The 27,612-nt window shown below is 35.5% G+C and overlaps 2 protein-coding genes and 1 long non-coding RNA gene across 3 annotated transcripts; 2 read left to right on the forward strand and 1 right to left on the reverse strand.

The window, feature by feature from the left end:
• Nucleotides 1-9,721: 9,721 nt before the first annotated feature.
• On the forward strand, nt 9,722-11,131 carry LOC126726742 (uncharacterized). The gene is made up of 2 exons (XR_007656058.1): nt 9,722-10,341; nt 10,773-11,131. It is a non-coding gene; the product is annotated as an uncharacterized LOC126726742 (long non-coding RNA).
• A 154-nt stretch (nt 11,132-11,285) lies between these two features.
• On the reverse strand, nt 11,286-13,247 carry LOC126726743 (uncharacterized). The gene is made up of 3 exons (XM_050432091.1): nt 12,892-13,247; nt 12,599-12,739; nt 11,286-11,870 (listed from the first exon to the last, which is right to left on the reverse strand). The coding sequence occupies exons 1-3, from the start codon at nt 13,036-13,038 to the stop codon at nt 11,724-11,726; spliced, it is 435 nt and encodes a 144-aa protein (XP_050288048.1). The 5' UTR covers nt 13,039-13,247; the 3' UTR covers nt 11,286-11,723.
• A 604-nt stretch (nt 13,248-13,851) lies between these two features.
• Nucleotides 13,852-14,280, forward strand: LOC126728573 (uncharacterized). Its single transcript, XM_050434372.1, has one exon. It carries the CDS (start codon nt 13,852-13,854, stop codon nt 14,278-14,280), a length of 429 nt encoding a protein of 142 aa, XP_050290329.1.
• Nucleotides 14,281-27,612: the final 13,332 nt, after the last annotated feature.

Genomic DNA, 27,612 nt, shown 5'->3' on the forward strand with positions numbered 1-27,612 from the left:
ACTGAAATTATTTTTTTACTCACCAATATTAACTAATAACAATCTGTTACTTAAAATTTATTGTAAAAATATTGTGAAAATATTATGGTAATATTTCACAATTAGGATTTTTTATTATTTATATTATTTCTCCTTTCTCTCATTTCATTTCATCCATACGTTTTTCTTTTTTTTTCTTCTTCTTTTTCTCCTCCACACACATTGTCCTTATCTCTATCCCCCTTCTTTTCTTTCTTTTTCTCCCTCATTCAAGAACGTTCCAGCACTTAGCAGCTCTCATTCATTCTTTTTTTTTCTCCAGCTCTCACTCTCTGTTGTCATGTTCTATGTGCCTTTCCTCTTTTGAACTCGCCATTTATTTCATCAACTGTTCAATTCTTTACTGTAAGCATCTTTCTTTCTTTTTTTTAGCAGCTCTCATTCTTTTTTTTTTTTTTTTCTTTTCTCCAGCTCTCACTCTCTGTTTTTTTTTTTTTTTTAGAAGAAAAATGTAGGTGAGAAGGCCATCAGGTCATGAATGAGGGTAGGTGGGAGAGGGCATTTGTGTAAAAATTCCATAAGTCCAATTTTCTCCCCATAATTTTCCTCCCAATTTGGGAGGATGAGAATTGTGGGCCCGGAAGAGAAAATTTTCTCCTGGGTTTTCCTTCCTAAGTGTTTTCTTTCTTTTGCCAAACAGTGGAAAACACTGTTTTCCACCCTATTTTCCTCCCTTAGTTTTCCATCCTCCCTAAAATCACTCCAACCAAACATAGTGTTAGTCACCAACATCACAGCATCAATTTAATCCCTCTCTCTGCCCATTGTTCTTTCACTCTCGATCTATCTCTCTAATTTCTCTTTGATCTGCTCCAAACCCAGACACCCATGGCCAAAGACACCAAGCTCTAAACCTAGAAACCCATGGCCAAAAACCCCAAGAACCCATGGCTAAAGACCCCAAGCTCTACCTTTCACGATCACGAGCTGAGGAGGCAGATTTCTTCGATTGATGAGGGCGACGATGACGAGGAGGTAGTCATTTGTCGGGATGGTGTCATTTGACGGAGTGGCCGAGGAGGCAGAAATGATGGGGTTTGACGGCGTCGTTGGATTTGAGGAGGTAGAAACGGTGCCGTTGGATCTACTCTAAACCCAAAAACTCAGATCTGCTCCAAACCCAAAAATGATAGAATGTGCTAAGAAGGTAAAGTGTGGGAAGCAAACCCTAGAAATTTCTTCTCAAAGCTAACATTTTTGAGAGAGGGAGAGATATCTCAGTTGGATTTGGGTTGGTGTTGGGCACGAAATTGAAGGAGATGTGTTTTTTTTTTTCTTTGTGTTTGTTATTACTTGTTGCTGTGTTTGGTTGCTAAGAGATGGGTTTGTTTGGTTGGGATCGACTTGCTCTTTATCAATGGTGGTGGTGGGTTTGATTGTGAGAACGTGAAGTTTGCTTGGTTGCTCTTGTTCAGGGTTTTCTCTTGTTCTAGGTTTGTTTGGTTGGGTTCGACTTGCTCTTAATCGATGGTGATGGTGGGTTTGATTGTGAGAACGTGAATTTTGTTGGGTATATTGATTGTGAGAATGTGAAGTTTGATTATGGGTTTGCTCTTGTTCTGGGATTTGGGAAGAACATGAAGAACAAGTTTTTACGTTCTAGGTTTGCTCTTGTTGTTGATGTTGGATGATATAGATGTTTTGTTGTTGATTTGGTTGGGTTTTGATTTACTGATTTACTGGGTCTTGTTGTTGATGTTGGATGAAATTCCACTACAACAAAATATATTTTCAGTGACAAATTTTAGTGAGGAAAATTTTTTCGTCACTAAAAAGTACCATTTAGTGACGAAATTTATATTTCGTCACTAAATATAAAAAAAAATAGTAACATTTAGTGACGAAAAATAAATATCGTCACTAAATGTTGAGTTGAACTAAAGGCGCCAAACGAATATGTAGGCGCCAAACTAAATTCATCTATAGCGACGAATTATTTCGTCGCTAAAAGTTTAAGTTTTTTGTGACGAAAAATTTCATCACTAAAGGTGCTGATAAGAATACTATTAGTGATGAAACCCATTTCGTCGCTGAAAGTCATAAATAGTGACGAAAATAAGTCGTCACTAAAAACAAAATCACAAAAATGGGTATCATTATCAGCGACGAAGCTAATTTTCGTCGTTAAAGGTAGCCAATAGTGACGAAATATAAGCTGTCACACTAAGTTTTACACTAAAAATGTAATTCAGCCATTTTTTGTTTTGTTAAACTTCCCTCACTCACCCGATTCTCACAAAAAACTCTACTCCCTATATTTTTCCAAATAGCAAACAAATTGAAACCACTTCTCATCGTCGCCGATTCACTCTCTGACCGTCGCCGATTCACTCTCTCACCGTCACCAAACCCAGCCCCATCGTTGCAAACCCAGCCTCACCGTCGCAATCATTGTCGCAAACCCAGCCTCACCGTTGCCTATCCTTGTCTCACCGTCACCATTCTTCGCCTCACTGTTGCCAATCCTCGCCTCACCGTTGCAAACCCAGCCTCACGCCATTCCTCGCCTCACCATCGCCTATCCTTGCCTCACCGTCGCCAAACCTAGCCTCACTGTCGCCAAACCCAGCCTCACCGTCACCAAACCCAATCGCACCCTCGCCAAACCCAGCCTCACTGTCACAGATCCTCGCCTTACCTTCGCAGATCCTCGCTTCAGCTTGCAACGGTTTGCTCACTTCGGTTTGCGACGGTTCATGACGGTTCAACTTGCCGACCGTTTGCCACGATTCAGCTCGTCGCGAAGCTCACCAGTCATTCGCGATGGGTCAACTTGTCAGCTGTTCGTGACGGTTCAGCTCGCCGGCCGTTCGCGACGGTGAGTTTTCTTTTTCAAATATTCTGACTTAAAAAGTTAAACCTTTCTTTTTTAGTTTCAATATTCAATCTTTTTTTAAATGAAATGTTCAACATTCAATCTTAGTTTCAGCATCTTTGACTTTGAGGCTCTAGTTTTTCAGTGTAAAGCTTTATGAGTTTCACTCCAAGCCTTCAAGGTCAGATAATCTCTCTCAACTTTTGCTTTAAATTTTATGTATGTTTTGTGAATGTTGAAGTTCTTGATTTCCTGCTATGATAACTGATTTTCAATTATTTTTGAACTATAATAGACTTGAACTATGTTAAAGAACTGGGTTTTGATTTGTATGGATAATGGATGGTTTTGCAGATTTAAGAGTTCAAGAATCTTGCTAGAAGAAAATAGGTATATATGGGTTTTAAAGCATTCTGATTTTGGATTGGTTAAACGAGTATTGATTGTTTTAAAGCATTTTGGAGATTTGGGTTTTGATTTTTATATATGGGTTGTTTTTGTTCTGGAAATTCATGGTTGTTGATGGGTGGATGGTGATCATTGCAAAATGGGCATGGTTGGTTGGCGAGTTTATGTCTATTAGGTGGAAATTGATTCTGATTGCAAATTTATTCGATGGAAATCAACCACATTACATACCTTTTTCTATGATCGGTCTTTGTTTGTTGTATGGATTTGTCAGACTGCAAAAGAGAGTTGGAATTATTGAAATTTGCTAAAGAAGGTGTTTTAAATGCTGTGAGGAACTTCTTTGAGCATAATTTTGCATTTATCTTCCATTCAATCAAATTGGGTTATCACTGTAGCTGGTTCAAATCCAGGTCCATTTTGAGCATATGAGAATGTGATCTCAATATTTTTAAACCATTAAAATCCATAACCAACCAATAAGGAAATCCCCATCACATACATTTCACATTGATGATCGATTAGGATAGTCACCAAGGCTTCTTTGAATCTCTTTGATCATTGTTTTGAGCACATATTTTTCATTATCTCTTTGATCATTGGTTTGGTTTCCACATTGATACCAGTGTTAGATATAAGTAGTGTACAAGTGAAGGTGTAAACTTTGTTACCTAATTCTAATGACTTTATGTCAATTATCTACTTATTATTTATTATGTGAATCTATGGTATTCTAGATTGAGAGTCATCTTTTTATTGAAATTCTTGCATTGTCTCCATCAAGAGGTAAAGCTTCACTGTTCTATGTGTTGCATGCAGGTGAAATCCTATTGATACTTAGAATGTGTTGATGACTGTAGCCATTAGATCATTGGGAGGCTTATCAAATGTTGGGTGTGGCCCTTTGGCAACTTAACTCCATGTTTTATGTTGACTAATTAAACATTAGGAATATTTTTGAGGTATGATTGGGTCTGGTTACTAGCAATATGAACAAAGTGAAATGTGGGGACTTGATACCACAAAGTGGGGTTTCAATCTTTTCAATATTGAATTCTAAGCTATACCACTGTTTAGAAATGGGAAAAAGAATAAAGAATATATATTTTAAATTTGGGTCTACTTAACTGTTCACTAAAAGTTATCTTTCTTTTATCTCCAGCTCTCTTTCTCTTTTGTGGCTGAAGAAATTGTGTGGAACAAGGTGAAGAACACAAGTTAACTTTGGATTTTTTCTGAAAGTTGTAAACTTAGTTTGAGCAAAGTAAGTAAATTCTAGTTAAAAACTTATAAAACTCTATATATACTTGTGATGTTGGAAATTGGTTTTGTGGTGGGTTGTGTTAGAGCAAGCGGGTGGCTTGCATGGTGTTATAAGGTGGTTTAAATACATATTGGGAGTGTTTTTTTATTTCTTGCAAATTTGAATGAGTATTGTTGATTAGATGTGATGAATAGTAAATACATATTGAGAGTGTTTTTCATTTCTTGCAAACGTGAATGAGTATTGTTGATTAGATGTGATGAATAGTAAATACATATTAAGAGTGTTTTTCATTTCTTGCAAACGTGAATGAGTATTGTTGATTAGATGTGATGAATAGTATTTTATTTTATTTCAATACTTATAAGCATTATACTTGTGATGTTTGTAATTGGTTTTGTGGTGGGTTGTTGTGTTGGAGTAAGCGGATGGCTTGCATGGTGTGGTCCAAAAGAATATTCTTAACTTTTTGAGGAGCAAGGGTTATGATGATGCTCTTACTTATGGGGGTGGTTCAACTTCAAGTTAAAACACTTTTTGGTTAGTACTTTATTTGCTTTCTACAATTTATACATTAGGAGTTGTGATTTTAATTTATTGGTGTGGTTACTCTTAATGCATTGTTAGAAATGTTTCTTATAACATAGTTAATGTTTTTACTTTACGATTTTAACGAAGTATTGTTTTTATATTTGTGCAGATTTCTTATTGGTGGCTTTTAGGGGATTTACTTTTGGCATTACTTGAAGACATATGAGGACATCTTCCATTAGTTCTAAAATAGGGTTTAGGTAGAGTTATTGTATGTATTGCAAACAATTATTGTATGGAAGGAGTTTGAATTGGATACTTGTTTTATTTTTTACTTGTGGAATATATGGATATTTTTTTTTTTATAAATGTGTTGTTGAAATAAATGTGTTATTCAAATGTGAGGTTTTAATAATGTAATGACAGGTTACAAGTTAATATCAAAGCCATGAAAAAAATAAAAACAGAAAATAAGTTTTAGTGACGAATTTTTTCGTCACAAATATAGCAACAAAATATTTTTTTAGTGACGAAAATTTCGTCACTAAATATAGAAAATTTTTGTAAGAAATGGTTTTAGTAACGAAAATTTTTGTCACTATATGTGCTTGGATTTTCTTAAAAATAGTTTTAGTGACAAAATTATTCGTTACTAAATATGATTTAGTAAACTAAAGTGCTTTTAGTGACAAAATATTTTCGTCACTGAATAGTGTTTTTAGTGAGGAAAATATTTAGTGACGAAATGTTTTCGTCACTAAAAGTTAAAAAAAAAAAAAAATCAAATCGGACTTTTAGTGACAAAATTTTTCGTCACCAGGACTTTTAGTGATGGGGCTACAATGAAGAAATGAGTTTCGTAACTGAAAGTCCAATTTCGTCACCAAAGGTCCTTAGTGACGAAAAACTGGACTTTTAGTGACGATTTTCGTCACTGAAAATATATTTTGTTGTAAATTCTATATATTTAGTTGAATTTGTGTTATGAGAAATGTTAGAAAATAAAATCTTTGAATACTATGTTCTTCGTTCTTGTGATTTGGGATTGTGTTCTAGTAATCTGGGTTTAAGTTCTTGTTTATTCATGTTCTTCAACATGATTTGAATTTATGTGTTTTTACGTTTTTAATTTTGTTTTTCTGTTTTTTAATTTTGCTAAAATTGATAAATTAAATTTTCAAAATAAGATGCTGACGTGGATGTTGACGTGGTATTTTTTAATATTATTTTAATAGCCACATCAGCATTTTTTGTGCCACTTGTGCCTCCGTCTGCCATGTAGGAGATTTCCGTTAGTAGGTTGATGGTAAGGACCAAAATAGAATAGATTTTCTTTTTTTAGGGACGACATTAGTAACGAAATCAATTTTGGGACCAAAATGAGGATTGACCCAAAATGTAGGGACCAAAAATGCAATTTCTTCTAAATTTAATTATTTTGATAGTTATTAATAGCTAATTATTATAATTGTGTTTGTACTTTGTATATGAAACTATATATTTTATCATTTAATAAAATATGAAATATATCCGTGGAGCCTACGAAAAGGTAAAACATGATAAAATATTCGGTAACTTTAGCATAAACCTTGATTACGCTATGCTCTATAAAAACTCAAAATAGCGGAAATCGGTTTGTGTTTTGCTTCCAAAGTTAGTCGTCTTTCCCCATAGCCTTTCTCGCAAGAACATCCACAATAGATCCACAAACCAAACCAAAAAAAAAAAAAAAAAAAAAAAAAAAAAAAAAAAAAAAAAAAAAAAAAAAAAGAAGAAAGTAATTCCACTCTTTGTTAAGAACAGAAGATATTGTTTTTGTGTGACAAAAGTTATTAATAGCTAGCAGTAGTTGTCTTGAAATCGGCGCATGTTTATTGTGCTATTGTTGTTTATTTTGCTTGAAAACATGGTCGAAAATTTATTTATACATATGATACTTAATTAGTTGAATACGAAATTATACTGTGATAATGTAAGTATTATACTAAATTGAAATAAATAAAATAAATAATTTGACATATATGTAGCCATATTTTAGTGCTTGGAATTTTTATTCAAATCAGTATTTGTTGGTATGGAAGTTGTGTGGTAGCTCCCTCTCACTTCTATGCACATGATTCAACCCTAAGGTTTCATATTGGAGCTAAGTTGGATGAGATTTCAAGGGTTGCACATTTTAGGGTTTGTTTCAAGTTAATTACTAGGAGTTAGACTAGCTTAAGTTAGTTAAATTGTTTAAGCTCATGTATCAATTAATCACATTTGTAAATGTACAGGATCACATGCTAAATTAGTAAGTGCACATAGAGGATTAGTATACCAATAATGTGGAGTCATGTTGTAGGCCAATAACATTAGGGATATTATTGTATAAATAAGGTCTTGTAACTCTCATTTCTCTCATTGAATATAAAATACTCATATTTATGTTTAGTCTTGTTCCTCTCTTGTTAATTTTCTTTGTAGTTAGAGATTTTGTCGAAACAATCTCATCTTGGAGAAGGTGACTCTCTCAAAGAAGTCAACCATTTCCATCGTTCATCAATTACATGCAATCCATCCATTAAATTCATCATTACTCATTTTCTTTCTCACAAATACCAACCCTTGTTGCATTTCCAATCAAGAACCATCCTCAATTGGCACCACTCCTAGGAACCCAAATCATATCCGAATTTGCCAGCCCTTAAACACTTAACCCTAGCCTTCAACTCACCAAAATCTTACATCAACATCAATTCTCTCTCATTTACAATCCATAACCAAAACCTCAAGCTAATTCCCCCTTTTTTCTCATCAAGATTCCACTTGAATATCCTTATCTGGAATCCTTAAGAACACCAATTGACAATCGTGTTTCTTTCAATTGCACCTGTACCCACATATCCTTACACCTTTTTTCATTCGAATTTTTAAATTTTCTTCAAAACTATGAATCAAATAAATGCATACTTATTTTGTATTTTATATATTCCTTATATTACTAACTATGATTTGAATAAACTATTACTAGTAATTTTTAACACATGCCACGTGCATGTCCAGTTAATCTTCTTTTCTTAATCAAAGAATCATTGAAAAAAATCAATATTTCTTTGCTAATATTGTTTTTTTTTTTTGTAGAGAGAGAGAGAGAGAGAGGGTTACCCACTTCTCATACAAACTCCAATTGAGAGATGACAACGGAGTCCTATTATATATTAATTATAAGATTTAAAAAAAAAAAATCCATAGGAGAAATTGGTTGCTGCTAAAAAAATAAAAATAAAAAACTGTTTGGATTTGTAAGTTCAAACTTTAAAGCGTTTTAGTTTTATAATAAATTTAAATTATTAACAATTACAAATATATATATTTAAACATGGGGTTTGAAACTATATATATGAATGTGTCTGTATATATAAAGAGTTTTTTATTTTATTTTATTTTTTTTCAATTTATTACCCCTTACGTTTTTATTTTTATTCCAATTACTCTTTTATGCTTTTTTTTTTTTTACTTAATTTTTTTTTCACAATTCAGTGTTTATGGTTTAAAAAGAAAAAAAAATCATAATCTTAAAATAGTAATGTTAGATTTACAACATTTGCCTAACAAATCTTATGTGATAAGTTATTACTAGTTCTTATTTAGACCCATAACTAACACCACTTTTATATTCACAAATAACTATTTATCACCAAGAATTTGTTATAAAATTATTGTATACTTAATGTAAGGACTCAATTCGTAACGACACCAAACTGGTATTGGGTTTGTACGTTAAAGGTCCAAACAATAAAATTTGTAGAGCGTGGGTGTTCAAGAACTAGGTTAACTCTAAAAGAAAAATGATTAAACCACACGCTTATAGATGGGTTAACAAAGTTATAACAATTAATCTTTTCCTTTGAAACAAGTTCAGTTCTTTTGTTCTTAAGGCTTTCTTCTTAGTACTCTTTGTTTTCTGATGTTCCGATCCCCCTTCCTTAATGCTTTCTTTCATGTTATATACTGCCCTCTCCATACCATCTTCACCACACACGTGTAGGTTGAGTTCAGGGGATCCCTTTCTGTCCCATCTAACACCTTTTGGAACCTCTAACTAGCAGCTGTAAGGCTGCTTCATCACTGTTCAGGCATCACCTCCACATTAATGTAGCCAGAGAGTTGGTTGAAAGGTAATTATTGCAGAGGCAGCTGTTGTTATAGATATTTGTTTGCCTTCTCTTTCTTACCCTTGGTCCCTTATCCCACTTTTAGTGGTGACGTAGCTCCGAAGTACGTTTGTAACAAGGTGGTGTTCTGGTCGTCCTCAGATTCATATTGCCGAGAAGGATTTTGCCCTCGGACGAATATTGAACTTGCCTTATGCGATATTTACCCTTCCTTTCGTTTGTTTACCCTTACAACCTGATATGGGTCTCCTTGGATAGATTTGCGTCCTCGGATGGGCCACAGGCCCAATTAACTTTACTTTAATAATTTTAGTAACCAACCGGCCCCCACACTTAATATTACTCATTTTATAAAATACTACTCACTATAATTTGTCAAGCACTCAAAATACCAAAAGAGTTTCTCTTGTTAAACCTCTATAAAATACCAAAACAGTTTCTCTAGTTAAACCTCTATAAAATACCAAATGGTCTATATCACAAGCTCTATTATTAAAAGGACAGGGATTTCCTCCAAACAGGTTTGCAGCAACTGCTGCAAACAAAGACAGGTGTCAAGCACATAAAGAAACACATAAGCAAAAGTCACGTGCAATACACATGACCCATTTTAAGAGAAGTGCCGATAACCCTGACCTTAACAGCGTTAGCCAAAAAGAGGTCTTCTCCTCAAACACGCCTCTCTCTCCTCTCTCTCATCTCCTACACCTTTGTTTTCTCAGCAACCTCAGATCAGTAAAGAGCTTCCTCTCTCTCAGCCTCCAGCCACCTCTGTTTTTCTTCAGCAACCTCAGACCGGCAAGAGCATCTACTCTCTCAATCTAACCCAGACGGTACATAGCCAAGCCAAGCCCCTCTCATCCTCCTCCTCCACCTTTGTTTTTCTCGAAACCCCAGACCGGCCAGAGAGGGGCGGCCACATGCAGCGGCCGCCGATCTCACCTGACCATATCTCCATTCCTCCTCTTCACCCGCTTCCCCCTTCGCCGATTCTGCCACATTCACTTTCTCACTCAGCCGATGCCGCTCCCATATATTTGCCGCCAAGGACCACCACTCCTACCACTCCATTGTTTCTCGGCATTCTCCCTGACAGTGACAAATGCAATGGTTCTCAATTTGTTTAGGTCTGATTTTCATTTAATTTATTGTAATTGAAAAAAAAAAAAAAACATTGTTTTTTTAAAGATAATTATTTCCCCAAATTGGTTTCTCAAATTGCATTATATTTGAAGTTTGAATATTTGTTCTTATGATTATTACCATAGCTGAGTTCTATAGCTTAAGAGCTGATGGTTTTGTTGGTTTTGAATGGGTATTTATTGTTGGTGGCAATGATTTATTTACTATTTATTTTTAGGGAGTTTGAGTATAATTTCTGTTGAATAGGATTTTTAGGTATTTTGATTTCCGAATATTGTTGTTGTTGTTCATCGTGACTGTTTGGAACACTATAAGCAGCTGTGGTTTTTTTTGCTGGGTTTATTAAAAAAAATTGAATATTATTTTTCATATTGAATATTCTTAACACTATTGCTTTTTATTGGTTTGGATTTAGGAAGAAGTTCAAGTAGAACCTACTGATGGAAGTCCAAACACCCCGAGTAAACACAATAAGGAAATTAAGGCACCAACAATTGGAATGAAATTTGATTGTGATGATATTGCATATGAGTTTTACAAACAATATGCTCACAGAATGGGCTTCAGTGTAAGGAAACAATATGTTAGGCGAGGAAGTGCTGGACATGTTAAGAGGATATCATTTTTGTATCTATGTATCTGGACATGTTAAGGGGAAACAATATGCTCATTTCTATATTTTTGTATCTATGTATCTACATATTTGAACAAAGGCAGCTTTAGATGAATGCAATATAATGATGATGGATGGAAATTTGAATTCAAGAAGTTTAATTTTAGCAATAGATTTGTTGAAAATTTTCTTTTATTTGGCTCTCTTTTATAAGAAAAATACTCTAGTGTAAATTTAGGTATAGATTTGTTCAGGATGGATGCGATATAGTGTTTTGGAAATAAAACTGATGAATGCAATATAATGATGTGGATGGAAATATAAATTCTGAAATTTTAAATTTAGCAATAAATTTGTTTAAATATACATTGGTTCACAAAAATATTTCCAGGAAAAAATACATCCAAATCCCCCCTCCAACCATCAACTGCTAACAAACCAAACACCTTCAACATAAAAAATTAGCATCAAGAACCAAAATTCTACTAAGTTCTTTACTTTCTTCTTTGCAATTTTATACAATCAAGACCCTCTAACACTGTTCGCATCCTAGGCCGCATCTCTAGATCAAGTTCAATGCAATTTAGTGCAATATGAAATGCTGCAACAACTTGCTTCTTTGCATACACTTCGGGTAGCAGTTCTGGGTGGCTTCTTTGCATACACTTTAGTGCAAGATGGCATTGCTTTGCCCAAAAACTGAAAACTTCCTACATGACCTCTGTTTTGACCCCTTGTTGGGACTTCCAAACCTCACTGCTTCAAACAGAAAGCAAACGTGGGTGGCTTTTCAATTGGTGCAGCCTTCTCCTGGAATCCATTAGGGATGTTGGCATTGTTTTTGTTCAAAGCTAGCACCCACTCCTTCACTTGTTGTTGATACCTTTCCCACAGCGGTGGCTGAATAAAGCACAATAAAATGAGCCTTGAGATACATTTAAATATAAATACAAACGAACAAGCAGATTAAATATGCACAAGCAAAATAAACAGGAGTTGCATGAATTTCATGTCCCAAAAAAAGGAACTAACAAAAGCTGATGACTCCCCCCAAATTTACAATATATATCAGCACTGAATTTTGTAAAATCTAAACGTAATTTATATATGTGAAAACCAGACCTACAAGGCAACATAATGATAAGAAATAAAAAGTAAGTTAAAATTATCTATTTTCATATTGCACATCAATTCAAATCCAGAAAATATATTCCTTCCATCAGTAGATGTCCAAATGATATTCCTCTCTTATTCTTCCAGAAAACTTCACTCTCATTTTACATAACACATGCCCCTCAGTTTCCAAAAGTGTCTAAAAACTCCAAACAATATTACTTCATATCATTTGAATTCCAAAGGTTCCCCTTCTATGTTTACTGCTGATCTTAGTGGTAATTCAGCTTTTACAATTTCATTTTTTCTCAAACTTGTAATAGTGGCTTTGTTTAAAACTAACATAAAATTAGTATTAGCATCTTTGAAAAAAGTAAATAAAATTAACAGCAGATGCTGAATCCTTTAATAACTCAAGTGCACTATCTACATAGGAGATTACATCCACTAGAGTAGCTTACATCATAGTGTTGAACATAATATCAAGAACAATAGAAAAGTGATTCAGAAGATACCTGAAGATGTCGGATTAAAGGCATTCCCTTCCTTTCCCTTTTTTGCCACCAATGCTCATAAATGGTTGTCAGACATCTCCTTAGAGATCTTTCCAAGTCATAGTCGTTAATTTCAGAGGAGCTTGGATTGCTCAAAACCCACTCCAAAAAAAAATTACAAATATTAAAATATATCACAGCAAGAACTCAAGCTAGCCAAAATGATAATTTTAAGAAAATTACAAACAAGAAATCTAATTATCACAGCAAGAAAAAACTAGATAAATCAAATACAGAGGGATTTGGTAAGAAACCTGGAAAAAAGTTGGAGCCTTGAAAAGATGGGTGGTAGAATCGGTGATCCTTGGCGGCGAAGAGGTGGGTGGGGGATGGGAAAGGTGGAGCATGTGGCAGTGGTTGGGGTTTCTGAGAAGAACAAAGAATGAGGATGAGAGAGGCATTGATTGGGTTTCAAAGAGAGAGGGTATTTTCTTCCCGTCAGTACGTCGCCGGAGGCTGAGAGAGAGGAAGCTCTCGCCGGTCTGAGGTTGCTGAGAAAACAGAGGTGGAGGAGATGAGAGAGAGGAGAGAGAGGCGTGTTTGAGGAGAAGACCTTCTGGCTAATGCTGTTAACGTTAGGGTTAACAGCACTTCTCTTAAAATGGGTCATGTGCAACGCTGTTAACGTTAGGGTTAACAGCACTTCTCTTAAAATGGGTCATGTGCGTTGCACATGACCCTTGCTTATGTGTTTCTTTACATGCTTGACACCTGTTCCTGTTTGTAGCAGTTGCTGCAAACCTGTTTGGAGGAAATCCGTGTCCTTATTAAAATTCTACTGCTAAACTCTACTTTCAACGTCAATTTAAACGGGCACAATAACAGTGAAGTCAAACGAGTGAATAAAATATGCCATTGTACGTTAAACAATTTATTCGAGAAAATCTCCTAATCCTAAGGTGTTTTCGGACATATGTGGATTCCTCCAATTTCATGTACAGATGATAATCACTAGATAACTTTTCAAAAAATATTGTTTTTTTTACTGCGAAAAAGAATGTTTATTTATGAAAAAAAAAAAAAAAAAAAAAACTTACAACATAGAATTTCCATAAATCTCTTTTCCAATAATAATAATTTTGGGGGTCTTTTTTCTCACATTGAGGTGAAACTTTCTTTCTTTCTTTTTCCTACTCTGCTGTTGACTCCCAGGAGCTTTTTGTGTCAACCTTAGGTGTAGGTATCCTACTTTTCTCAGATAACTACTTGTCAGCATGGACTCAGATTTTATAGAACGGCTACAGAGGGTCAGTTTGACGGCGGAGGAGGATGAGGTGATCATGGTTCGGCCGGAGCATCGTGCGAAAACTTTAGAAGAATGCTCCCTCAGTTTACTAGGAAGGTTCCATACGACCAAACTCATCGACTTCAGAGCAGCTAAAAACCTCTTACGCTCTGTTTGGAAGATGGGAAACGATCTAAAAATTATGGATGTTGGCGACGGACTGTTCCAGTTTAAATTCGCGATGGAAAGCCAATTAAAGTGGGTTATTAACAATGGTCCTTGGAGTTTCGATAATCATATCCTACTGCTAAGACGGTGGGAGAAAGGAATGATGGCTTTTTCGGTCAAGTTCCTAACCATTCCGATATGGGTGCAAGTTTGGGAGAGATATTGGACAAGGAATTGGAAGGGTCATTGAGGTTGATTGCAAATCCATTTCTTCGAACCAGGCGAGGTTTCTCTGAGTTAGAGTGGACATGCCTTTAGACAAACCGATACGCCGGGGTGCCCCAATACTCAGTCCGGAGGGTGATAAGGTGTGGGTGGCCTTCCAGTATGAACGCTTATTAGGCCTATGTTTCCATTGTGGCCGCCTTGGGCATGACGCAAAAAATTGCAAAAACACAACATTGAAGGAGGGGGAGGAAAGTCCATACAGCAAATGGTTATGAGCTAGTTTTCGGAAGCCGAAAGCAACGCTAGGCAGCGATACACCACGTCCACCACAGCAGCAGGTGCCGGAAGGAGTTCATCCACAGTTCAGTGACTCTCCAACGGCGCAAGCTCACAAGAGCGGAAAGCCTAACAGTCATGGCATTGATGGTGCAGAAACGGAACCCTAACAGAACGTTAATGAGGGTAGCGGACACTCCAATCATTCAACGATAATAACTGAGGAAGGAAATCCAAACATTATGGAGATTGTTGAACGAAGGGAATTTAATGGGATTGGGATTAATGAGGAGCAAATATCAGAATTAGCTGCTGAAATAAATCCCGAAAATCATGCTGGGCTGTTTGTTAACGTACCAATCATGTATGTGGACAAGGAGGTCAGCCAAGTGCAATCTCTTGAAACTGAAACCCTAGCTCGCCTAAAGCTTGATGGGAAGTCACGGGGGAACAAACTAAAGGCACAAGTGCAAAGGTTCCAAAGTGGACCAAAAAAATTAGGGAGATCACGGCAAGCAAGGAAACAGAAAAAAAACAGTGGGGCTGTTGGGAAAAAACGTGGACATGGGGAGAAGGAAGAGGGTGGTGATAGAAAACGCTCAAAGGGGGAGACCAAAAACATAACAAACTCAATGGTGGAGGCTGATACCCAGCCCCGCTGAGCATAATGATTGTCCTAAGTTGGAATTGTCGAGGACTTGGGAACTTCCGTGTAGGCATTGTACTCTCTCACTTGGTGAGGGAAAAAGTGTCCAAAGTTTTGTTTCTCATGGAGACAACAACAACAACAACAACAAAAAAAAAAAAAAAAAAAAAAAAAAAAAAAAAAAAAAACGGTGGACGAGATGAAGAAGATTCAAGCAGACTTACACTACGATTCCATGATAGCAGTTCCATGTGTCCGTAGAGCTGGTGGTCTTGCTATGCTATGGAAGGCAGTAGAAGTACATATGCAAATGTACTCTCAAAACCATATTGATATACGAATAATGACTGATCCCTCTTCACCATGGAGACTAATGGGATTTTATGGGCGATCGGAGGAGCACCGAAAACACGAGTCTTAGGAGTTTTTGAGACATCTTCACTCATGAGACTCTTTGCCTTGCATATGTATAGGTGACTACAATGAAATTCTATCATCAGATGAAAAACAAAGGTGAATCCCAAGATCACTTCGGTGTATGGAGGAGTTCCAGAGTGCACTACTACATTGTGGGTTAATAGACATGGCCTCACAAGAAATATTTTTACTTGGAGAAATGGTAGACCAAGGAGTGCCTTCGTTCAAGAGAGGCTAGACCGAGTTTGTGCAAATACGGGATGGCGAGACATATTCCCACACGCAAAGGTACACCGTCTTAAAGTTTCTTATTCTGATCATGACCCAATATTACTAACCACTCAAGTAGATGGAATAGTTGACAGAAGGAAAAGAAAGCCAAGGCGATTTGAAGAGAGATGGGCCGCACATCCAGAATGTGAAGGGGTCATCCGAGCAGCATAGAATGCAGTGGCTCCCATGGGTAGCCCTATGTATCACTTGTTTGAAAATAAAAAATTGCCGAAGGGCCTTGGTGGCAAGGAGTAGAAATTTGGGTAACATAAAGGATAAGCTTGAGGAAAAACACAAAGAATTGGAAGCTTTGTCTTCCATGAACTTGGCCGAAAATCAAGAGATGATTCAAAGGGTGAGGGATGAGATCAATTCCCTATTATTCCAAGATGAACTATTTTGGAGGCAAAGGTCATGATCCATTTGGCTACCTACGGGGGATAAAAACACGAAATATTTCCACCAAAGAGCGAGCCAAAGACGACGAAAGAATCATATACATGGTTTTATGGATAATATGGGTAGGTGGTGCACATCTGAACCTGACATTGAGAGGGTGGCAGAATCCTTTTTTCAGAATTTGTTTACCTCATCTAATCCAACAAACATGGAAGAGGTTTTGGATTCGGTGGACAGGGTGGTAACTCTGGATATGAACCATACGCTACTACAACAATTCACTCCAGAAGAGGTGAAAACAGCATTGTTCAGTATGCATCCATCCAAATCGCCTGGGCCTGATGGTATGTCCCCTTTCTTTTTTCAAAAATATTGGCATATTGTAGGCACTGATGTTACAAATGCTATATTATATATACTGCAATTTGGCCACTTTTTGCACAAGATGAGCTATACCCATATTGCACTCATTCCAAAAATAAAGGAACCTAAATCCGTTTCTGATTACCGGCCTATTAGTCTAGGAAATGTGGTATCAAGAATTGTATCTAAAGTTTTAGCGAACAGGTTAAAACTAATTCTTCCTAATGTAATATTGGACTCACAGAGTGCTTTTGTTCCTAATTGGTTGATTACTTATAATACAACTGTAGCTTTTGAGGTTTTACACAGGATGAGGAATAAAAGAACAGGGAAGAAGGGGCAAATGGCAATTAAACTAGACATCAGCAAGGCCTATGACTGAGTGGAGTGGATTTTCCTATAGAAAATCTTGTTGAAACTAGGGTTTGATGAACAGTGGGTTCACTTAGCCACGGAGATGGTACATACAGCTACATACTCGGTGCTCATCAATGGAGAACCAAAGGGGTACATCACTCCATCAAGTGGGATAAAACAAGGAGATCCCCTTTCTCCATATCTATTCCTTTTGTGTGCAGAAGGCCTTTCTTCTCTAATAAGGAATGCCGTGGAGAGGAAGCAGTTGCATGGCATCCTATTTTGTACCAATGGAGTGTGTATATCCCACCTATTATTTGCAGATGATAGCTTCATTTTCTGCCAAGCAACGGTGGAGGAGAGTCAACACCTACTCGATCTTCTTGGAAAATATGAAGCCGCTTTCGGTCAAGCCATCAATAGACAGAAAACATCCATTTTCTTTAGCCGTAACAAAATGCAAATGGTTAAAATGGATATCCAGGCACTCTTTAGGGCTAGCATTATGGAGGATTGTGAAACTTATCTTGGCTTGCCTGTGGTTGGTGGAAAATCAAAGGTGAACACTTTTAAAGGCCTGCATTAGAGAATAACAAAGAAAGTGATGGGTTGGAAGGAAAAATTTATCTCAAAGGTAGGAAGGGAGATTCTTATTAAAATAGTTGCTTAAGCCGTCCCTACGTACACGATGGGGATTTTTAAAATCCCAAAGGCCTTATATGACACACTAAACTCTACACTAGCCAAATATTGGTTGGGCCAGACAAAGGATGAGAAGAAAATTCACTAGATTAACTGGAAGAAACTTTGCAGTCCAAAAGGAAGAGGAGATATGGGTTTTAGGGATATCCAAGATTTTAACTTGGCTTTGTTGGCAAAGCAAGCATGGAGACTCCTTCTCAATCCTCACTCATTATTTTTCCGGGTGTACAAGTCAAGGTATTTTCCAAACTATTCTTTTATGGATGCTGAATTGGGGAGTAACCCATCATATGTATGGAGGAGTTTATTGGCAGCCAGGGAGATAATTTTTGAAGGATCGAAATGGGGTGTGGGTGATGGCAAAACCATTGGTGTGACCACACATAAGTGGTTATCCCATAAGCCAATTTTCCTGGGAGAACAGCAGCCAAATTTGATGGTAAGGGACTTAATAGATGGTGATACGGGGCAGTGGGATAGAGAAAAGATTTTTGATCTCTTTGCATATAGGACATGCATGGAAATTATGTCTATTCCATTGCGACAAAATACCACTCAGGTTATGCTGGTTTGGAAGGAAAATAAATCACACTCATTCACAGTTAAATTTGCCTATTGAGTGGCCCTTAGAATGAAGGCAAACACACAAACTGAACACTCCACAGCAAGCACAGAAAGGCCCCTATGGAGGAAGATTTGGTAGCTAAATGTCCCCCCCAAAGTCCACATGTTCCTCTGGCGTGCATGTTCAAATGTATTGCCAACTAGGGAAAACCTTCATAAGTGAAGAGTGCAAGTGGATTCTCATTGTGTAATTTGCTGCCAGCAACTAGAATTAGTAGGCCATTTGTTGTGGGAATGTGCTCTTGCAAGGAACGTGTGGGCACTCTGCCAAGGTGGACTCCAAAAATGCGCAAACAGTTGTTGTGACTTCTTTCTACTTTTTCAGATGTTGGTGGAAAAACTGCCTCTGGTGGAGTTGGAAAGGTGGGCAGTAACGACATGGGCAATCTGGAATGTAGGGAACAAATACTACTTTGAAAAAACCCAAACCTATCCAAAAGAAATTTTGAGTGGGGCTCTCGGCTTCCTACAGGAGTATCAGACACTGATGGTAGCACAATAACACACCTAAGGCACGGGGATGGCTACTTGGAGCTTTGGGTGGAGTGGGAGCACACGGAGTATAGGGAGTCTTTGAAAAATTTGCAGTTTTTTCAACTTGTATTAATTTCTATTTTCTCCCCTATTTCGGGTTGCTTGAATAGGGTTTATACATTGTATACGTTTGGACTTATCAATAACAATTCTATCTTTTACCTAAAAAAAAAAAGGGTTATAGTTAACTCAATTACTCAACTTGTAAAGTTTCATATTATAGAATAAAAGATTTGAGTTTTGAACCCCATTTACACAAAAAATCAATTAGTGTCAACTTGATAATAAAAACTGAAAGCTCAAAAATGTGTTAAAACACAAGAGCTGTTTAGACCCCTAAATTAAAGTTACGGCTCGATAGATTTTACACTAACTTAATTCTAAGTGTGGAATAGTGTAAATGCGAGCGGATAAACAAACAAACTACTCTAACACATATTCATATAATCACAGCAGTAAAATGAAATGTAAAAGAGTAGGGAAGAAAAATGCAAATATAGATAACACGCCGATGTTATCGAAGAGGAAACTGAAGAATTTGGCGAAAAACCTCTCCGCCGCCCTCCAAGCAGTAATCGATCCACTAGACAATCAATTGGGATACATGGGTTAGCAAGAGACTCTCCAAACCTAATCTACCTGTTGTACTTAAGCCCTCCAAGCTCCTACTTCAACAAGGCTTCTCGGAACCGTGTCTTGTCTAGCTCTCCGGATCCCGCAACAAGCTCCATGTTGTATCTGCCATCCTTGGCTTCTTCCAATGTTTCCTAGTAGTGCCAAACTATCACTTGACACTCTGAAAGGGTGTGGTAAGTGTTTGGGCTATCAACCTCTCAATGGTATGGAAATTGAGAGGTAGGAGTTGAGGAAAATCCATAAGCAATTGTGTAGAGAATTGTGAGTATAGCAATCTCTAACTCTCAAGGTGTTTGGCTAGGGTTTTCTCTCAGAAGCATTTCTTAACATTTGTGGGTAATGTGGGTATAAATAGTGTAGGCACAGAAAGTGTGTATTAGAATTGACAGTCTGGCAAAACAGAATATCTCGCGGGTGTCTCACGGGAAGGCCTTACCCGCGAGATACTCGTGAGACATAGCTGTCTCCATCCTGTCCTGACTCTTCGCATTCCAGCATGTGCAAGTCACATGAGTCACTTCGCAGGATGCTTAGTCGCGAGATACCCGCGAAAACTCTTCAGTCTTCAATTGCTTGAGTCTTCATACCCTCTCTATCACACAACCCTTACAGTCAAATCCCACAATAAATATAGGGTACAAAAGATTGAATAGAATTACAATCAAATTTGGTATGGAATTAAAGCAAACAAAACACATAGTTGTAAATCACAACTTTACAACCACCGTCTTTGAACTGACCTTGCAACCACTGTCTCCATTCATCGTGACCCAGCAATCGCCATCTACAATTCATCATGATTCACTACCCAACCACAATGCTTTTAACAGCAGAGTATGGCGTGAGATTTGTGGTTAAACGGGCTTTGAAATCATTCCGGTGGAGGAGTTGTTGGCCTCGAGTCTGAAATTTTAGCTTTGAGCTTGAGAGAGATATTTTTTTGGCGTGAAGAAGAGAGAGAGAGAGAGATTTTCTGGCGTGATTCATAAAGAAGAGAGAGAAGAAAATTTGGTTTGATATATGGTGCTTAAATGGCTTTACATGCCGTCTGTTTTTATGGAGCAAATTGGTCATTTTAAACAACTTTTGGACGTATTTGGTATTTCCTCAAACCTTAGGGGAGGTTTTTGGAATTTACCCTTTTTTTTCCTCCAGATGAAAGATATAATAGGATAGCTCTTTCTTTGGCAAGATTTGGTTTTAGTCATGTTACAAAAGATGTATGGATGAAGGAAACTACATCCTTCATTGTCTCTTGTAGGGGTGTTTAGCCAACCTGCTAAAACCGATTTGATCTAACTCAACATGCCGAGTTGGGTCAGTTTGTAGGGGTTGGTGGGTTGGGTTAGTTGTGAAATTTGTTTTTACAGTGGGTTGGGTTGCGTTCGGGTCATAAGTTTCATAGATCCGCCTAACACGACCCAACCCACCTATGGGTCCAACCCAATCCATGTGGGTTGGGTTGAACCCTTGTGATGGGTTGAATTTTTTCTAACCTACCATGGTGGGTTCAGTTGAAAAAATCTCTCAACCCAACCCATACACACCCCTAATCTCCTCCATCCTTCATTGTCGCCCTTGTATTTGATGATGTATCGAATGTATAATTTTTTTGGTATTATCAATTAAATTATGCTATCCTTTTATCAATAACTAACCTCTAAGTACGCACGTTGAGGCTCATCCATTTTTTTGGGTAAAGATTAAAAATTTGCATCTATTATAAAAAAGAAATACAAAAAAACTAAATTTAGGGAATAAAAAGATGAACATGAAGGGGAAAAAATCCTAAATTTTAGGAGTTCTCTTTTTTTTTTTTTTTTTTCTTTTTTTATGAATTAGGAGTTTTCTTTTTGAATTCAAACTGAAATTTGTTACTTGACATTTATGACCCTATTTCTAAAAAAAATTACCTTTCATTAATAAGAGTATTTTTGAACCATATAAAAGTTCAGTTCAAAAGAAGGGAATCCTCTTATATATAGTGATAGACTAAGAATGTATTGACCCATTATGATGAATTAACCAATTAATTAGCCAAGTTAATTAATTAATTCAATTTGTATGCAATAAGCGTGGTAACACAAACAAATTACCAACTAAGTTAATATGCAGTGGAAAATAAATTGACACGGTAATTTGTTTACGAATGAGAAAAATCTACACGGCAAAAATTCCACCTAGTGATTTTAAGGTCACAACTCCTGAGAATCCATTATTATCACAACAAGCGGTTACAAGTAAAAGAATCTCAATACCTTATACCAACGTACAGTTGAACCCTTACCCCAATACCCAATTAGACTTGTTCTATAGTGAAAATCTCTCCTTTCAATGCACGGCTCTCAGTACGTGACTAACTCATTCGATGCACTGATCCCAGTACATGGCTTACTCACCAACTTGAGAAGGATGTTAGCTGCAAAGTTCTTCAGTTCATCAACATGATGAAGGTCATGAAACTCCTTAGTTACAAAACTCTATAGTGTACAAACACAGCAACTTCTTGGAGAGAAAAATAAACTAGGGCATATGTCTCCGATTCACAATATGCTTGTGAAAAACTTTTGCATCGAGGTGCATCAGCTATGATGACCCTTAAAATAATCCTTATATATGTTTAGGGTTGTGAGAAAAGAAAACCCAAACATCTATACATGGATTGGATGAAAATCAAAACTGAAAATCTGATTTTCTTAAATCTCAATAGATACCCTATCTATTGAGCAGCTGTCGAGCATCGGGTTTAAATAGCCTTTTAAATCTCGATAGATACTAGTTATCGAGCTAGCTGTCGAGCTTTAAAATCTAGCACTTCTTCACTTGATTCTTGGACAGACTTGCATGGCTTTAACACTTGAACTTGAAATCTTGTTCCTTGAAGTATTAAACACATCCTAGAGCTAACCAATTACAAGTAAAGTACGTTTTGTCAAAGGATTAGCCAATTCTATATTGACATATATTCCTAACATGATTCACATATGTCCTAACATATGGTATAGATAATAGAAAGCTGTGATTGCATCAAGGGTGTCTATGTATGTATTAGACGTCGTAATTTTTGTGATGTTTGTTAAAATAATTTATCTTTTGCAATGTTTCTTAAAATAATTTAGTTTATATGAAAATCTATTATCAAAATAATAAGTGATTTATTAATTTTAAGATAATCTATTCTAGGTTAAATTATATTCCCTAATTTTCTAGCGATTCATCAATTTATATTAGGAGTTATTATAAGGCACCGTTCCTTTACTATCCAATTATCCAATAAGTATTAATTAGGACTATGTTACGACTATGTTTAGTATAAATCTACCTGCATTCAAAAAAAAAAAAAAATTTGTTGTGTCAGATAATTACATTTAAAGAATTGAAATCCTAATCTTAAACCTCGATAAAAAATAAAAAATAAACAAATTATAAATATACTTGTGCACCAAAATCCATCCCAAAAAAAAATGTGCATATTCGTGTGCTATATGGTCGCAAGGTTATTCAGATTCTCCCCAAGAAGTGGAGCTAGATATAAAGTCAAACAGAAGGGAAAAAAAACCTTATATATATGTTTTTTGTGAGTAACAGAAGTTTCTTATATTATTTCTCTCTCAATTGAGATAAAGTGATTAACACAAAACATGATCCCTAGTCCAATAATATTCTATTGGGTCATTTCAATTTTATCATTGTTGCTAAGAGGGATGGACCCAAGATTTCGAGTTAGGAGGATGAGTATAAATTAAAAAAAAAAAAATTTGTGAAATTCCAAATAAACAACCTTCTAGTATTAAGAAACTATCAACAAAGATAAAGATACAAAAATGATTATTTCATAATGCATTACAATCAAGGGACCCCTAATTGTTTATATAAAATTCGGTCCCAAAAATAATAATAATAATACTCACCATGATAAGTGTACATTTAAAAAATAAAAAGTACTATATATATATATATATTTTTTTTTTTTTGGATGAAAAAAAAGTACTATATTACTGGACAAATGTGCAGAATATATAGTATAATTACTATATATATACTATTGTTTTTTTTTTTTTTTTTTTTTTGAGTTGAAGATAAATTGTAGTAATAGTATAATTTGCAGTTTGCATCTAGTTAAAGAAAAAATAAATAAAAATACAACACAAGAGGTCACGCAGCAGCGGTGCCATGTTTAGTTCAGGGTGTTCTCAGGAACACCCTGACCTAAAAAAAAACAAAATTTATATATAATAATTAAAAAAAAAATTTATTTGTTTGCCCTTAAAAAAAATTTAGGAACACCCTCAAAAAAAAAAATTTATTTGTTCTACTTTCAAGCAAAAAAAAAAAAAAAAAAAAAAATTGTAACAGAGCAAGCCCACCAGGGAAAAAAAAGCCCAACATCAATCCTAAACAACAGATTACAAACCAATCTAAAGAAAAAAACAAGGTAAAGCAAGCCCAACATGGTAGCAAACTCACCAATTCACAAAAATAAAATAAAATAAAACCAAATTTCAATATACGCAATTACAACCTAACCTAAAGAACCTAGAGCAACATATTGTTTCTCAAAAAAAAAAAAAAAAAGAGCAACAGATTCATCAAGTAAAGCAAAACTAGAACAGAGCACATCAACGACAACAACCAATGGACGGTGCCTCCGCCTCAATCAATGCCGCAACAGAGTACATCGGTCATCACATCGGGCCTCAAACTCGAGCTTCAAAACCAGAACACATCGGGCATCGAAGATCGGTCTTCCTCGCCTTGACGAGCTACCTGACAGCGTTGGCCCCTCAGCCTCAGGCCTCCCTACTCCCTCAACATCAAGGTATTTCATCTTTTTTTCTCTTTAGTCTCTTACATATATGGGTTAATCATTAATGGGTTAATGGGTATCGGTTTCTCTCTTAGACTCTCTGTCTCTCTCTCTTTATCTGAAGACTGAAAGGAAGCAAATGAGAGTCACTCTCTCTCTTTGAGACTTTATCTGATTGCTTAGTGCATTTACACCTGTTTAATATTTGCCCCTGTTTTTGGCTTTATCCATAAGCCTTTACCTTATCACTTTATTAATATTTGCCCCTTTTTTTGGCTTTATCCATTGGTGTTGGTGACTATTGGTATTGGTGTTGGTGAGATACAATTAATTTTCTTTTAGTGCATTAGTGTATTGTGATTTGTGATTGTGAATTTATTTGGTTGGGTCTTGTGATTGGGGGCCATGGGGCTTGTCTATCGAGTGGGGGGTAAATGGGGATATAGGGCTGGGGTGGGATATTTGAATTGGGAGAAGTAAATGCACATGGGGTGTGTGCTAGTGCAACTAATAAACAATAATTTAATTAACCAATAATTAATTGGAGGAAGCAACTAATAAACAATAATTAATAATTTAATTAAACAATACATTATAAAAGACAAACAAATTAAATTATGTCAGGCTAAACAACAATTAATAATTTTATAATTAATGAAACAACAATATAACAAATTATAGTTTATAAAAGACAAACAAATTAATGAAACAACTAAACAACAATAATTAATAATTTTATTAATATTTCAAATGAACTTATAGTTTATTGTTTATTCTTTTGCTAGAATTATGGACAAATATTTGAAAGAGATGTAGCTTATAGCATTGATAATGAGATTATCATGCAACGATTTCAAAATATGAAAACTCGTAGAAGACAATTATAAACTTTATGTATTTGCGTTTTTTTTTATTGTTGTTGTTGTCAATATACAAAATTTTCTTTTTATTAGATTGTATAATTTAAACTTGTTGATGAACACCTTGAAAAAAATTCCTGGAGCCACCACTATGGTCACATGACTTGTAGATGGGTGAAAAGTGAACATAAAGATTAGTCTTTTTCACTTCCCATTACTGATTACTGATCACAATCCACAGATTTCAAAATTTGCATAGAGATTCATGGCAGATAAATCTAGGAAAATAGGCCGAAAGCAAAAGCCAAAAGGTGAAATAGAAAAAGAAAAAAAGGAGAAGAACGTGCGTGCGGTGGGAAACTGAGAACTGAGAACAAGCAGTGGCTTTGTCAAATGTCAATCTGCAACGAAAACTACTAGTGGTGAGCTAATTAATTTTTCAAAGATTTACAAAGGTCTCAACTGCTTCTTTTCTTTTTATTCTTCTTCTAAGCCCCCCTCTTTTTTAGAAATCTACAAAACAATCCTTTCATTTCTAATAACATTTCAAATAAATCAAGTGAAATCACTATGCACTTTTGGTGCGATAGTCATTCCATAAGTATAAGTGCTTATGAAGTGATGGGGGCAAAGGCCAAGGGTTCAAGTCTCCAGGAAGGAAATTTACACACATATGTTCTTAAATTAGATTAGAGTAGAATTTTATCTTGTATCAAAAAAATAATAAATCAAGTGCAATTATCTATCAACAAAGATAGACATAAATACCATTTAATTATCTAGGACCAACTTTTATTATATAGTGTATCATTTAAGTACTTTTTTCGTCAATAAATTATTACAATTCACATAATATGTCTAAATTATATTTCAAATATCTAAATGCATCACAACTAATTCTCAAAAAACTAAAAATAAATAAATAAATAAGTGTGATAAAATACTTATATATATGTTGAGCTAGATGAGTTTAAAAAACTAACCATCTGAACTTAACCTAAACTAAGACTAAAAAAACAACTGAACCTAACTCACCAAATCACAAAAATCAACTTGAGGCGTCGAATCAGTAGGTTGAATGCACACAACACACCCCTAGTGGTAGAGGTAGTAGCAGTGATGGAAGTGGTGGTGGTGGTTTTGTAGGAGGTAGTGGTGATGACAATCATCATAACAACGGTGCCAAATAGTGTTATTGTTGATGGAAATTGTAGCAATAACAATGTGGTGTGGTTGTGGTGACATCAAGATGGCTACAGAGGTGGTAGTGACAATATGAAAAATGATAATAGTGAGTATGGGAATAATAATGCTAGTAAAATTTGTAAATGTTACTTTCCCTATATAATTTAATTTTATGACTCAAATTTGGGTGTGTTTGGATTGAACTTATTGTTGCTGAAACTGAAAACTGAAAACACTGTAGCAAAATAATTTTTAAATGTGTGAAAAGTACTGTGGGACCCATTTTTAATATTTTTAAGTGCGTGAACAGTACTGCTACAGTACATAAACAGTGACAAAACAGTGAAAATTGTCTCTGAACAGTAAAATCTGTCTCTCCTTAAACGCGTGAAAGTGAGAAAAAAAAAAAAAAAAAGGGAAAAACGTGGACGCAGGATTCAGCAAATGCTGAATCCAAACCCACCCAGAATGCTCAAAATATCTAAGTTAAAATTCCTTGAAAAAAAAAAAAAAAAAAAAAGAAGTTAAACCAAACATGGGAAATTCTTTTATGGTACCTTTGGATATGGTACCCAGTACCCACTATGACCAGAATTGTTAAATTCAATTTTTTTGATCTTAACATTTTATTATACTCATGGAGGAATGGTGGAGCTAAAAACACTTGAAAAATACATTATTATGATCATAATATTTGCCATATCTTCAAAAAACACAAAGATATTATAGAATCTCCAAGGAAATTATTATTTGAATAAATTCGTAGATTACAACTCAAAGTAAAATCCTTTCTCATCCAAACAAAATATAAACGATAGTATGAACACAAACGATAATATTTTTGTATTTCTTTCTGGGCATATTCGTTTTGTAGGAATTTGAGATGAAATTGTTAATTTTAAAAAATGTGGTTCGCTTGAAAAATAATCTCAAGAATTATAATTTGTTTGGATATTTCAATTCCTAAGAAATGTGATAATTATAACTCTCGATCACCACTTATGTAAAAAATATGTTATTTCTCGCAAATTTTAAGAATTAATAACGTGACACTTAAATTCAACTTTAAAAAAAAAAAATACTAATTCAGTTTATTTTGTTAGGTTTTAAATGTTTAGAACAATTGGCAAATCGTGAACACAAACTTGTCTAGATATAGATCTTAGAGTCTATAGGTATTATTAGACAATGCTCAAGGTGATTCAAGTCAAGATTCAAGAACATACAAGCTGCAGAAAGAATATTTCATAATCTGTCTGGCTCGACCGATCAAAA

Source organism: Quercus robur, chromosome 5 (assembly GCF_932294415.1).
Source record: "Quercus robur chromosome 5, dhQueRobu3.1, whole genome shotgun sequence".
NCBI classification, from domain to species: Eukaryota; Viridiplantae; Streptophyta; class Magnoliopsida; order Fagales; family Fagaceae; genus Quercus; species Quercus robur.

Excerpts from the sequence above, each read along its gene's own strand:
- LOC126726743 (XM_050432091.1), bottom strand. The coding sequence starts at position 13,038 with ATGCCTCTCTCATCCTCATTCTTTGTTCTTCTCAGAAACCCCAACCAC. Across the intron at positions 12,740-12,891 it reads AGGCTCCAACTTTTTTCCAG|TGGGTTTTGAGCAATCCAAG; the intron begins GTTTCTTACCAA and ends TTTTTTTTGGAG. Across the intron at positions 11,871-12,598 it reads CTTTAATCCGACATCTTCAG|CCACCGCTGTGGGAAAGGTA; the intron begins GTATCTTCTGAA and ends TGCTTTATTCAG.
- LOC126728573 (XM_050434372.1), top strand. The coding sequence starts at position 13,852 with ATGGACTCAGATTTTATAGAACGGCTACAGAGGGTCAGTTTGACGGCG.